The sequence below is a fragment of the Xylaria bambusicola genome, assembly GCF_022495145.1.
Source record: "Xylaria bambusicola strain CBS 139988 unplaced genomic scaffold F5B22scaffold_3, whole genome shotgun sequence".
Taxonomy (NCBI): Eukaryota; Fungi; Ascomycota; class Sordariomycetes; order Xylariales; family Xylariaceae; genus Xylaria; species Xylaria bambusicola.
Genome location: NW_025953556.1, coordinates 1,228,090 through 1,242,539, shown reverse-complemented (window position 1 = coordinate 1,242,539; position 14,450 = coordinate 1,228,090). Strand labels below are relative to the sequence as shown.

The following is a 14,450-nucleotide window of genomic DNA, read 5'->3' as shown; positions in this document are numbered from 1 at the left end:
CGCGACTTCGAAATAAAGTGAATCATTTTTCTTCATTCTACCTGTTTTTGGCGGCTGTTAGGTTGAGCTAGCTAAGCTACTCAGCTGAAAAGGTGAGAGAGGGCTCTGGAATGCTGGCTTCCTGGGGAGGACACCCGAAAACGTGCGTGTAAGACTTCTGGGAATTGAACACAGCCCACATTCCTTTGATAGTAGACCTGTTGAAGAAACTTGTCCAAATGCAGAATGACTCTTCTACACTACACATCTTCTTCTGGCCTGGCCTAAGTACTCTCACGTTAGACCTGTGCCTGCGAGGTTCTATCTGTATGCATATACACCCGCATGTACATACATACATACAGATGGACGGCCTTAGGCCGTTTCTAGACTATTCCTGTTCTCACGACTCTCATCCTGAGCATGTCTCACTAGCCTATGGATCGGATTCACACAGTAATGATCTGCCTAGAAGATGTCGTCCTGTGCTGCGCCGTCGTCTCTCGCTCTGAAGTGTTTGCATTACTCATCCCTGCCTGCAGGACGGCTGTTGGCATTAGTGCCGTTGACTGTTTGAACGTCAGAGGCGATTTGCATCTCTAAACATATCCGACAAAACCAGCGGATATAGATGCGAGAAGCTTAAGATTGTCCTATTTTAGCGGGCTCATTCAGCCTACAGGAGCTTCAATTTGCAGCTGGGCCCGTATTTCATCATCATCTTACCTCAACTAGATCGCGCTTTGCTCACACGGCTGACCTGTCGTGCTGCCATGCCAGAGACTGTACATATGGTGAAGGCAGGAATACTATATACCGCCCTATCAAGGCGTCCTTGCAGATGTTGGGCCACTTTTACTTGCGTCTTGCTATTTCTGGCCGTTTTCAGCTGGAATGTACGTTCCGGAATATCTTATTGAAGCCCCGATCCTATTGCTTGTCACATGTAGCTCCCCATATGTCATTTCCTGGACGGTTATCTCAAGTAATGTGTTCTCGTAGCGTTCCTCTCTTACCTTAATGGATCCCAATAATAAATATTTGATCTTGAACAGTGACTATAACATCACAGCTATGATGTCATGACATCTTCCCTGCCGCAGCTCATCTTACACGCCTATCTGCTGGATTGGTTGACCGACCTGGCTCTAGGTCGACTACCCAATCACTCATTTATGGTTACACAGCGCAGGCAAACCCCCTGCTCTCTACCTGTACTTCGTAGGTATGTCTCGACGCTCTGACCAACAGTTCGTCCAGACTATCGGAATCGTGTGACAGATCGCCCCTATCCGAATCTCCATCTCCAATCATAGCTTAGGGCTCTTGTCCGTTGCGGGTACGTGGTTATTAGATTGTTGATTCCGCCAGAGACGATTGGCTCGTTAGTCCTAGAGCAGTAAGTCTTCTATTAGGTAGCGCTGTGAGGTCCTCTGAGGTAGGCAGGGAAGTGTATGCGTCCCTGCGTGTGTGTTGGCCAGAGACATGTCCTAGGAAATAGTCGGTGTGGCATTTCCATTAGTCGGTAAGAGAGCTTGGACCTGGTTGTAGCACTGCATCAAGCCTCGTATCTGGAGAAGTACACATGGAAAGAAAACTGAGGGTCCTGCTGCCTCTACTAGCTTTCAAGTCAACAGATTGGAAACAGATAGCTGCCATCATACATAATATAAGAATGAAATGACGATGTTACCAAAATCCCTATCCTTGCACTGCGAGCTAGAAAAATGAGGAACGGGGATGCTTATACCCACGTGGTACTGCTGCTCGATGTGTCGAGCTGAAATTCGACAGCATGAATCAATTCCTCGCGACTTCTTTTCTTCTATTGGTGTAAATGGACCCAAATACGAGAGTAGTCCGGCAGTCAGATGTATTGGTGGAATTTTAACTTTAACAAGTACATATTATGTCGACGTTTGTTCCTACGTCTCCTGGCTATACTAGTCCTTTTAGTACAGAAACCTGTTACTCTGTACAAGTACCGAGCTACAAATGTCTTTTCATCCACTCACTGGGGCGGCCGTGACTTGGTAGGTAGGTGGCGAGAGAAACGTAACAAGGTGAAACGGCGGAAAAGTAAACGCCTGCCTTTTAATATTATTATACGCTACTCAGTAGCTACCCCAGTCTAAACGCCACAGGATGCATCGTAACTCATACAATTGTCTCCGCCTTTGGCCTTCTCTGTCCCCGACATTCCGTAGTAGTATCTAAATTGTTCGACATGTGTATTTATACAAGTCTACTAGGGCGGCGCTCGTATGTCTACACATGTCGTAGTCAACATCGCATCGTATCACTTAGGATTGGACGCTAAGATATATAATAATGGCCGTTCTCATCACTTCTTCGAGTCGTCAATGATTCGAGGTTGTCTTCGTCTATTCAATCTCTGTATATGGAAGTCATCCATGAAAATCCTAGTGTTGTATTACCCTGACCGAGCAGGGTCAGCTGACTTGATCGGTGGCGTGAGTATTTGTTCTGAAGGGGAAGGAGGCAAAGTAGTGGCAGGAGGCAGAATTGCAGGAGCCGGTGATGATAGAATTCTAGTGCCGCGGTGCTGTGGAGGGGGTGAACGTTTCATCGGCGAGATGCCATTCTTGCTTGGCGGAAGACTGGGCGTAGCGTCGTTGGGACCGAAGACTGACTTGTCGAGCTGTGGTGTTGAGAGTACGCTTCGTTGACTCTGCGACGCTGTGTTTGGAGTTTGAATGGGCATGGAAGACGCTACTGGGGTTACACTCGGTGGCGAGTCGACTGTCAAATGGTTGTTCGCAGTTTCGAGGGGCTTTTTGAGAGGCGAATCAAGTCTAGCTGGTACTGGTGGTATAGACACAGTTGCAGTAGTGGGTCCACCATTTGGCGACGACCCTTGGACACTCTTCTTTGTAGGAGGATAAAATATTCCTTTCTGGGGTAGTTTAACTTGCCCCGGAGCTGAGCAAGCCTCTGCCTCAGGTGGGGATGAGTTGAAAAGAGTTGAGTAAGCCCTCGACTTATTGGGCGATTGTTCCGGGGGAGACAAAGCTGGATGCGGAGAGGAGAAGGCGTGAATTCCGTCTCCATTGGTATACGGTGACACGGGTGGGAGCACGTGGTTTTGTCCTGCTGGCTTTACCGGAATGCTTGGTAACCCTGAGGCCTGAGTAGCAGGTTGAAGTTGAGATCGGTCAATGGCTTGAAATTCTTGAGCGCGATGTGGAACATCTATACCATTGAGCGTTTTTGTTGTGGATTGAAGCACGCTACCATGATTCGTTGCCACCTCCGAATGTGCCTGAATCGGCGATTCTGTGCTATCTCTTCGGGCTACTATTGAGGTATCCGGCCGCGCAATCTTGAGCTTGATTGTAGGCTGCCTTGCAATACCCGAGCGTAGGGATTGACGTCGGCAATTTTTGCAGAGAAAATGGAAATCGTCCCGGTCAGCCTCATCTTCACTGATACCAACGCATTTGCTATGTTGCCAGATATTACATCTTTCGCAGGCAACACTGTGTGTACCATCATCGACCTGACCGTACACCCCACAGACACAGTCAAAGATCCAGTCGTCTGCTTCGTCTTCCAGGTCCTGTAAGCCTTGTTTGCTTTTAGCAATTTCAGCCTGAAGTCTTCGTTCCGACATTCGATTGTCCCCACCGAGGTTCTTGCTATCTTCAGAAAGCTGAGCAAGTTCCTCTTCGTGTTGTAGTCGTCGACTTTGTCGTTCCCTTAGTCTTTCCTCTCGCGATCTCGCTCGGTTGTCATGTTCCCGCTCTAATTTCAGGCGAATTTGTTCAGCCTTCCTTGTGGCTTTCTCCTCTCTCTGACGTTTCTCTTCTTCCTCTCTCGCCTGTTGCTGTAACTTCTGTTGCTCCGCCTTGCCAGCGATACGGCTTGATCGCTTTGCATGAGCCATTTTTTCGAGATTGAGCAATTCCTTTTCTCTCTGTAGTGCCTTGCGCTTGCGTGATTCTTCTTGTTTCTCGAGTATAGGTAATAAGTGCTCTTCAATAGTGGTTCTGAGGATTTTCTCGTTGTCGTCACGAGTCTTCCGCAGCGTGGCCAGAAAATTCTGTATATCACTTAGGCTAACTCCAACACACTCCCACTTGGCGCCACCAAGACCATCATCTTCAGGCTCTCGCGCTTCCTCAGCATCTGATGTAGGGTCGTCATCAATGGCATCATGGCTTTGAGCAGCTGACCTCGATGTCCGGCGTCGTTTAGATGCCCGCGCTGCTGCTTTTGCCTTCTTAGTATTCTTTTTCGGCTTCCACGCCGACGATGGGGCAGGAGCTGGCGTCAAGCGGTAGAGACGGTTGTCGTCCAGGATATAATATGTACGATCTTCAGCGTCCCAGCCAGTGGGTTCAATGCGCTACTATCTCATTAGCCTCTTCTAACTAGCAAGGCCAGCGGGAAATGGATCACGAACCCAGTCGGTCTGGTCACTAGGCTTTTGTTCGTCCATCTTCTCGCGAATGCGTTCTGGATGAAGCATTACCCATTGGGTAAGCTGTTGAAGAACTCGTATCTTGATATTGAGTGTTAGTAATGAGATGTCAGTCCCGGCAAGGAGCGGCCCAACCTTCAGTGCTGCGTCAAAATCATTGAACCTGGCCGGTGCTTCATCGTTTCCAAAAGGGTTGCGATCCGGCGCTTTGGCAACGTATTGTCGGCGGGTATATTCGTCGAAGAGGTCGTGACTGGGATTGCTTAGTAATTAACATCTCCATCGACAGAGGGAGCTTTTGACATACGTTAGGCCGCGGTGCGACGACACAAACCTTAGCAAAGCGAGCCCGATGTCGACGAGGATAGTGGACTGTGGTTTCAGGCATTCGGCTTCTAGATCCTGCGTTCGGCATAAATAATAAGAATAGGGCACTCATACAAGCGAAATGGGGTCGCAGTTACATACATCAATGTCGATACTCTCGTCGATCTTGACCACGCGGCCAAAGAGATAGATCCACTGAAAAAGGTTCGCGAAGTGCCACTGGTTTCTAACACGTTGAAGGCGATCGAGCTCGGCTGGCTGCGCGACTCCATTGATTTCGGTGTCGCCCAGGGCGCGTTTTCGAGACGACACCATGGTTGCGAATGGCGGTCCTCCGAATGGTGGGAGGCGTAGGGAAGCCGACTGCCTATGGCACTTTAACGGGTTCGGGTCGAACCTCTTCTATGTAGATAGGGGTGCAAGATTATGAGCTGAAGTTGAATATGGCATGACAAAGTGGAGGACACGAGTTTTCGAGGATTACAGCAGCGCAATGTCGATAGTGATGCTGCTCGGCGGTTTACACAGAGTCGAACGATAGCCTTATTTGGTAGGTTAGGTTGTCGCATGTGGGATTTTCTCTGGCGCGACGTGCGGCGTCATTACGCGCAATTATGGCTGCCCATCTACCGCGTGTGGAGCCCTTTCCCATTTAAGCACAGCGCTCGTCCAAGACGCGCCTTAACACTTACTCAATTAGGTTAGTATCACCCCGCTATGAAAGTACCTATGGTAAGTTTACTTATAGTAGCTAAATAGGTACCGTAGCTAGCGCATACGGGTAAGTCCCAGGTACTGTACAAAGTATGCCTGCTGTACTGTAGGTAGGTACTTCTAGTTGCTGGCAGAGAGTCCCAGTTTCAGCTAGACCACGTTTCATACACAATTCTACCTATGTATTGAATTGATAATACCTCCCATCTATGACTTACTAGATTATTCTGTTTAAATTCTCATCTGCAGCTGTTAAAATCGGCGGAGTGCCTACCTACTTACTTACATGTGTTGTTGAATAGCAAGCAAATTACATGTGCTTACCTACTTCGTACATAGGTACGCCGCTAACCACTTAAACACACATACTATGTACACACGCGTACTGTAGGTAGTGTATGTGGGAGGCCGCAGGTATGCTAATATTAGGACTGAAGCACCGCCCCAACACCTGCAGAGAAAACCAGCTACCTAGCTAGGTACCTAGTAGCCTGGTGCTACAGTACTTACGAAGCATGTAGGTGAGGTAGGTACTCACTTACGAAGTAGAAGTACCTAGTACCGTAGTACCGTAGTACTGTTCTGTACTGGTCTTACGGTATTCGCGGCACTGAAATGTCTCCAATTGAAATGGAAGCTGCGACGCTACGCTAGCTAGCGTACCCTCCCTAAGTACTCTGTCCCTACCTAGATTCTGCCCCTTGTACAATATCCAGGAACAGCCCATGCAATTCGTCCCACGATTGGCTATCGCTCCCAGACAAGAGAGACCTCAGAGTTCTCGACTGAAGTGTTACAGCTGACAAGTCGTCATTTCCTCACTTCTATTTGCTATCTCTTCGCTATCTATTATTTCTCTTCAACAATTAGAATATTTACACGACTGTATTATACTCCCTAGGCTTCGAACTACGACTCACTTACGTCGTACATCACAGGCTCCACTCTCGTTCAGAAGTGCTTTATGCATTGGTCTTCAACGTTCTGCGACTTTATAATATCCTTCGTTTGAGACCCCAGTCGCTCGTTCAAGTTTCCATCTTGTCAAGCTTCACCGTCGAGTTGGATTGTGACGCTCTTAGTTGAAGACATCAGACGACGCCACGACTTTCGAACGAACTGCCATATGTTGTCATTATTTGGAATGACATAAGCTCTGCAATAGGTGGTTTATGCGACCACGTCTTGCTGGCTAGCCGGTCTTCATGTGTACTGCCACCTAGGTGCTCAAACATCATTTATATGAACGAAAATCAACATGGCCGGGTCGCCGACCTCCCCTCGGGAGTCTCAACAGGCTGCATATCTTTCCCGCCCACAGTCTCCATCTCTACGAGAATTTGAAAGGCAGCGAGACCAACAGCAACAGCAACAGCAACAGCAACATGAAACTGGCGCGGCTGGGTCCCTGGCGGACCGCAATCTGCCCGCCATCTCGACATATTGGGAAGGTAGCCGGTTTCAACACGAACATCACGACGATTACGAACTGAGTCCTAGTTCTCCCCTCGATGTTTCTGGGCTTCAATTCGCCCTCCCTCCGGACATACATCCGCCCCAGCCTGCGCTGCCCGAGCCAGCTCCCCGCCCTTCAAACCCCTATGTGACCCAGACTCCCTACTATGAAGAAGCCCCCCAAGACGATTACTTCGATTCCGACCGTGCACCCCTTACCTCGACCGCTCAACCCATCTCTGGCGCTTCGTTGAGCACACCCCAGGCCGAGTCTCAGCCGAGAGATAGCTTTCAGACTGTGTCAGATATCGATAACAGTCCCCGACCGCGTGGGCGGTCTTCTAATTTACTTGGTTTTGGTTTGGATAATCCAGACTCTAGGCATCGCAGCTATGGCGACTCTCTTGTGCCTGCCGACCATCGGATCTCTCGGATTCAAGGCACATCTGATGCGCTACATAGGGCTGGATCCATTGTTAGGGCCATGTCCCAGCGTGTTGTCAACATCGGTGGTGAGGGCGAGTCTCTCGAGCAACGTTCAAGATCGCCAAGTGCCGATGGACGGCGAAGTACCGATGGCCGTCGCCCATCAGCGAGCCGTACGCATTCGCAGATTGGCATCGATACGTCCTATCAATCCCAAGTGTATCCATCCTCGCCTCTCGAGAAACGAGCCCAGCCTGATTGGGATACCCCTGCGCCTGCCCTCCCACCCCGTCGAACTGGACCAATGCCCAATCCACTCAAAGGCCGCTCACTCGGTATATTTCCTCCTGACAACATCCTCAGACGAAAGTTGTGTGATGTTTTGGTCAATCCGTATCTGGAACCGACGCTTCTCGTGTTGATAGTATTACAGGCTATCCTACTTGCTGTCGAGGCAGCAAATAATGTTAATGATGAGGAACATGGACGAAAACCATTGTGGGACCCGTCTTCTGCAATTAACTGGGCAATCCTCGTTCTTTTTATTATATTCACTGTTGAAATTATTGCACGCATCATAGTCTCTGGATTTGTATTAAATCCAGCCGAATACAGCACTGTCGATCGTAAACGAGGGATTCGAACTGTCATCTCAGATCGATACAACACTGTTTTCAGGCCTCAACGCCATAAGTCTGTTCACGCCCCCCGGCAAGAGGCTTATGGCCCCTCGACATTTGCTCGTTCATTCACTATGATGCATAGCATGCCAGAGACGGTTGAAGAGCAAATGAGGCTACAACTTGCGCGTCGTGCATTCTTACGCCATGGTTTCAATCGACTTGATTTCGTTGCCGTTGTGTCTTTCTGGATTGCGTTTCTGTTAAGCATTACTGGCATAGAGGCCAAATATCATCTGTATATTTTCCGAATGCTTAGCTGTCTTCGTATCATCCGACTCCTTGCTCTCACGAATGGTACTGCGGTAAGTTGACCTCTCCACTGCTCGGCCATCATCAGGCTAACTTTTGATTCGGGTGTAGATCATTCTAAGAAGCTTGAAGAAGGCAGCGCCGCTACTCCTTCGAGTTTCATTCTTGATTGGTTTTTTTTGGTTATTGTTTGCGATAGTCGGAGTTCAAAGCTTTAAATCAAGCTTTAGCCGTCAGTGTGTCTGGCTAGACCCTCAGGACCCCAACAACCTCACGGCGGCATATACTAATGAGATGCAATTCTGTGGTGGTTACATCCACAATGAGACACTCAAACCCCATGTTTGGGTTAGGCTTAACAACACAAATACGAACCCAGACACTTTAGACCTTATTCCTGCGTCTGGAGGTGCCAAGGGATACATTTGTCCTCGCAATTCCATTTGCCTGGAACAGAAGAGTCCTTATAATGAAACAGTCAATTTTGATAATATCATCCAGTCCCTGGAATTGGTGTTCGTCATCATGAGTTCAAATACATGGTCTGATCTTATGTACTACACTACCAATTCGGACTTCCAGGCTGCCGCCCTCTTTTTTGGCGCTGGCATCATTATCATGATGCTATGGCTTATTAACCTGCTGATTGCGGTCATCACTTCTTCTTTTCAAGTTATACGTGAAGAGAGTAAAGCGAGCGCGTTTACCGCCGATCAGGATCCTCTTCTCGTGGATCCCCAAGAGCCACAGGTACAAAGGGTATCGTGGTTGCAAAGAATATATGATAAGACGTCGCTGATATGGGTACTTCTTATTGCATATGAAATATTTGCCCAAGGTTGGCGAAGTGCAAACATGGGACCGCAACGCAGGAACTTTATCGACGCATCTACTTATCTCGTTACTGCTTTACTCGATATTGAAATCGCAATTCGAATTATTGCCAACTGGAGATATTTTCATCGGAGTAAACGCAACCTAGTCGATCTTTTTCTTGCTCTTGCCAACACAATTATTCTCTTACCACCAATCCGAAACAGCGGCCAGACTTACGCTTGGCTCACAATATTTCAAATTCTTCGTGTCTACCGTGTGGTACTAGCAATTCCCATAACCAGAGACTTGATCTTGTTAGTCCTCGGAAATGCCAGTGGTATTGGGAACCTCATCATATTTGTTTTCTTGATCACATTTATTATGGCTATCTTTGCGGTTCAACTTTTCCGTGGTGAGATACCGCTGCATGACGACGGCGGAGAGCTGATCGAAGTCTCTTTTTACAACATTTACAACTCGTTTCTGGGTATGTACCAGATTCTCTCAAGTGAAAATTGGACGGCTATACTTTACAATGTGACGTCGTACACAACTTCTCGAAGCACCGCCTGGTATGGTGCCATTTTTCTCATTGCTTGGTTCATTCTTGCTTTCTTTATTCTTGTCAATATGTTCATTGCTGTCATTCAAGAAAACTTTGATGTATCCGAAGACGAGAAACGATTGGAACAAGTTAAGGCCTTTCTTCAAAGAAAGGAGCTAGGCAGCACAGCTGGAAGTAACGTTGCTCTATCAGAGATATTCTCGTTCAGAAAACAAAGGCAGAGACGAAATCCATTAGATTACGGGCCGGCTACAATGGAAATGCTTCTGAAAGACGCTGTCGTCAGAGAGTTTCTTGACGACTCCCCTGATGCTGCTTCTCATCAACCACCCAATGGTGAAACACCCGATACCGAAACTCCTCCCCCTGGCACCATGGGCACGGAGAAGAAACCCAGCTTTTTGCGTTCTGTGACCAGAACATTTGAGAAAAATACCCGGAATAAAGAGCCAAACCCGTTCTACTCCAATCTCCAGTTTCAAGGACCAAGTGATACGCTGGATCCGCGACAAATGGCAAGACAAGTCGTGTCTGCTGCTCTGGAGCGTCGCAAAGCGCAGAGGGAGTACTTACGGCGTCATCCAACTTACAACAATGCACTCTACATTTTTACGCCTCGAAATCCTATTCGAAGGCTTTGTCAGCGCATTGTTGGTCCTGGAAGGGGTAGCGAGCGATTTGATGGCGTTGAACCAAACAAAATTGTTTGGTATAGCTTCTCGGTCTTTATTTATGCGGCAATCATTGCTGTGGTGGTCATTGCTAGCATTACGACTCCGCTCTATCAGAAGCTATACCTCGAAGAACAGCATTTGACAGAAGACAATCGTAGTACTTCTTGGTTTGTATGGATTGACTTAGCGTTTGCTGTATTATTCACAGTCGAAGCTGTGATTAAAATCATCGCTGATGGTTTGTTTTTTACTCCTAACGCGTACTATCGAAGTTCGTGGGGGTTCATAGACGCTGTGGTCTTGGTCACGTTATGGATTAACGTTTTCACTCTAATTTTCAATGACGGATCTGTGTCTCGAGTTGTAGGCGCGTTCAAAGCCTTAAGGGCTCTGAGACTGCTTAATATCAGCAACACTGCCAGGGATACATTTCATTCACTCATTATTGTTGCAGGCTGGAAGATTATTAGTGTAAGTGTACTCGTACCTACAGCCATTATACCGTCATCCCGCTAATGTACAAACTAGGCGGCCCTAGTCTCACTTTCCCTCTTGATCCCATTCGCAATATATGCCGTGAATCTTTTCTCTGGAACGCTCCTCAATTGCAATGACGGCGATGTTGAGAGGCTTATTGACTGCTTTGGCGAATTTAATAGCTCACCCTCCAATCCTGATTGGCCGCTACTAGCTCCCCGCGTTGCCGATAACCCATTCTTTAACTTTGACGACTTCGGAGCATCTCTCTTCATCCTTTTCCAGATCGTTTCGCAAGAAGGGTGGATTGACGTGTCGTTTGCTGTTCAGTCAATAACAGGAATCGGTCTCCAGCCTCAGGAGATGGCATCACGTGGCAATGCGTTATTCTTCGTTGTATTCAACCTCCTTGGTACCGTTTTTGTTCTGACCTTGTTTATTTCTGTGTTCATGCGCAACTATACAGAACAGACTGGTGTTGCGTTCCTAACAGCTGAACAAAGAACTTGGCTTGAACTTCGAAAGCTACTGCGCCAAATTTCGCCTTCGAGAAGCTCCTATGATGAGTCTAAGAATAAATGGAAGAAGTGGTGCTACAAGAGAGCTATCGAAAAACGCGGAAAGTGGTATACTGGCATCACCATCGTCCTGGTCCTCCATCTAGTTCTGCTGCTGCTCGAATATTACCCTGAACCGGAGTGGTGGACCCACACTAGGGACCTCATTTTCCTTCTTTTCACGTTGATATATATCTCCAACATAATCATTCGTATCGTCGGGCTGGGCTGGACACGGTTCAGAAGAAGCTCGTGGGACGTCTACTCACTTGTAGCCGTATTTGGTGCGTTCATAACATCACTCGTGTTGATTAAAGAGGACGACCAGGAGACATTTGTGCAACTACACAAAGGCTTCCTCGTTAGCATTGTACTGCTTCTTATTCCCCGAAATGATGCCCTCGATCAGCTTTTTAAAACCGCTGCCGCAAGTTTGACAACCATCATCAATCTGCTTGCCACCTGGCTAGTGTTCTTCGTTGTCTTCGCCATTGCTCTGACACAAGTATTCAGTCTGACACGCTTCGGCCCTGAAGAAGATAACAATGTCAATTTCAGGAATGTTCCAAACGCCTTGATTCTTCTCTTCAGAACAAGTCTTGGCGAGGGATGGAACGCAATCATGGAAGACTTCGCACAAATTAGAGGGCCACTTTGTGTTCAGAGTCGATCATTCTTTGAAAGCGATTGCGGTGACATAGCATGGGCTAGAACGCTCTTCATTGCTTGGAACCTCATCAGCATGTATATCTTTGTCAATCTTTTCATCTCGCTTATTTATGAGAGCTTCAGCTACGTGTACCAACGCTCGAGTAGCATGGCGCACATCGATCGTGATGAGATTCGAAGATTTAAAGAAGCCTGGCGGAGTATTGACCCAACTGGTACTGGCTTCATCTCTAAAGAGGCATTTCCGAGGCTGTTAGGAGAGCTCTCTGGTGTATTTGAGATGAGGATATACGAACATGAGGACTCTGTCAGTCGAATCCTTGAAGATGTGCGAGGTGGTGATTCAAGACCCGGTCGACATGCATCCATCACTACAGCGAGTGATCTTAGTGGAGTGGATCTTCGGAAGCTAAACGAAAGACTTGCGTTGATTGATGTTGAAGGTGTACGAGAACGACGGCGCCGCTATAACATTTTTTACGAGGAAGTTATGGTAGCTGCAGATGCAAGCCGTGGTATATCTTTCACAACTGTATTGATGATCATGGCGCACTACAACATCATCAGTGACAGCAAAAGTTTAAGGTAAGCATTCACATATTGCATTTCGATGGGAATACGTGTCTAACGCTAGCAATAGGTTAGAAGAATTTCTCCGGCGCCGTGCTAGACTTCAACGTGTAGAAGAGGAAGTCAACCGAAAGATTGTGCTAGGCTTCTTTAACACACTGTAAGTCCTCTATTTTCCTTGCAACATATCGACATACTGAGTTTTATAGTTATTACACTCGCCAATTTAGGCGCCACATGGACAAGAAACGATCTGGACGCATGACGGCTATTCCACAACTTGACGTGCCTGAGATTCTTGTCGATGATGAAAGCGATCGAGCTCGTAATCGCTCTCAGACAGCGCAACAGCAACAACGCACAACACTAGCTGTCCCGCCGACCCCAGGGACATCATCAGATTTCCTAACGGTGTCTGATGGCGCACGGTCGCACAGAAGCTGGACCTCAGGGGCGGACATATCTACATATGATGTGACACAGTCACATCCTTTAAGCGCCCCCCGAGCTACACCTACTGCGTCCGGTAACCACCCAGAGAGGTCGGCGTACAGCTTTGATATACAGGAAAGCAGCGATTCCAATGGCCGCCAACGACAAGGAAGTGATGTTAGTCCTGCACAGGTTCGGAGCTTCCTAGATGATTCGGTATGGGCTGAAAGCATACGGCGTAGTGCGACTGTGCGCAAGTCAGTAAGACGGTCAGACTGGATGGGCCGTCCTGGATGAAATTTATTGGCCTTATAATCAGGACAACAATTTTCATATGCGCGAATGAGCACATTCGTCGCGGTGGCTAGGCTATAGACGATTACAAAGACGAACTGGTGGCACGAATCTATATATGCCGCATGAGTAAGCTTTTGGAATCCCAACCCTCGAAGGTTACTAAGGAGGGAGGGGGAAAAAGGATGACAGTGGCTGCGTATTTTGATGTGCCAACTTTTTAGCATTACGCAGCGCGGGTTAGCATGTACGACACAATGATAGATTACGGACGGACGAGCTGATGAAAGCTAAATCCGGGAAACCTCAGGCCACAACTAGACAGAGATAGAGGTGAAGCGCTTGTATATCCCGGAACGATCCAAGGCGGGCTGCAAGGCGACGCAGATGAGCGATGCATTTAGAGCACATGAATTTATCTTACCTATAATAATCAAGACAAATCTGAGAATAGCAGTAGCGGAAGTTGCTGTTCTAATACTCTACAAACCATCGATCTATTGCCTTCTTGTACGCCTATATATGTAGCCAAATTAATGATAGACACGCACATCCCTGAGGTTAAAATGCTAGAGTAAGGTGAAGCCTGAACAGATCGTCGTTTTCCTTCTAGAAGATTTCGGTCCATAAGTAGGGAGAGGTCACATACTGGATACTTATCAGCAGGTAATCTCAATGCGTCACATCCCATCGGGCTATTTCGTGTCTTGTCTCCGATAGAGTGATACCTGACAGATTGAGGACTGCCCCTCTTGGTCTGAAACCCTGGTCCCTGCAGTTGGACCCCCTGACTTCTGCCCTGATTCTGCCCCGATTCTGCCCTGACTCCTGACAAAAATGGACTCGGGTTGCACGACAAGAAAAGGCAGCCCCCGGTCGGCGATCATACGTGATTCTGTCGCGTTTGATAAGCCTCGAAACCAGTCCTTTCTCCTCCTGTCCTGTCTTAGTAAGTGGAGCGGTGGTACTCTACTGTAATGGTGATGAGAAGGAGTCTGTCGCTTGTTTCACCACGCAAACGATAAGAAACCGAAACAAATTGCTACCCACTACTAAATCACCGTCACGTCTCATTTGGCATTCCATCGTCGATACTTCTCCGGCTAGAGAGTCATTTAT

The 14,450-nt window shown here is 47.7% G+C and overlaps 2 protein-coding genes across 2 annotated transcripts; both read left to right on the top strand.

Moving 5' to 3' along the window:
• Positions 1-1,755: 1,755 nt before the first annotated feature.
• On the top strand, positions 1,756-2,263 carry F5B22DRAFT_266210 (uncharacterized protein). The gene has a single exon (XM_047970148.1). It carries the CDS (start codon positions 1,851-1,853, stop codon positions 2,112-2,114), a length of 264 nt encoding a protein of 87 aa, XP_047835414.1. The 5' UTR covers positions 1,756-1,850; the 3' UTR covers positions 2,115-2,263.
• A 4,459-nt stretch (positions 2,264-6,722) lies between these two features.
• F5B22DRAFT_657222 (Ion transport protein-domain-containing protein) lies at positions 6,723-13,661 on the top strand (the record flags this gene model as incomplete). The annotated part of the gene is made up of 7 exons (XM_047980027.1): positions 6,723-8,330; positions 8,389-10,489; positions 10,520-10,574; positions 10,605-10,803; positions 10,861-12,620; positions 12,676-12,765; positions 12,815-13,661. The coding sequence occupies 7 exons, from the start codon at positions 6,723-6,725 to the stop codon at positions 13,332-13,334; spliced, it is 6,333 nt and encodes a 2,110-aa protein (XP_047835413.1). The 3' UTR covers positions 13,335-13,661.
• Positions 13,662-14,450: the final 789 nt, after the last annotated feature.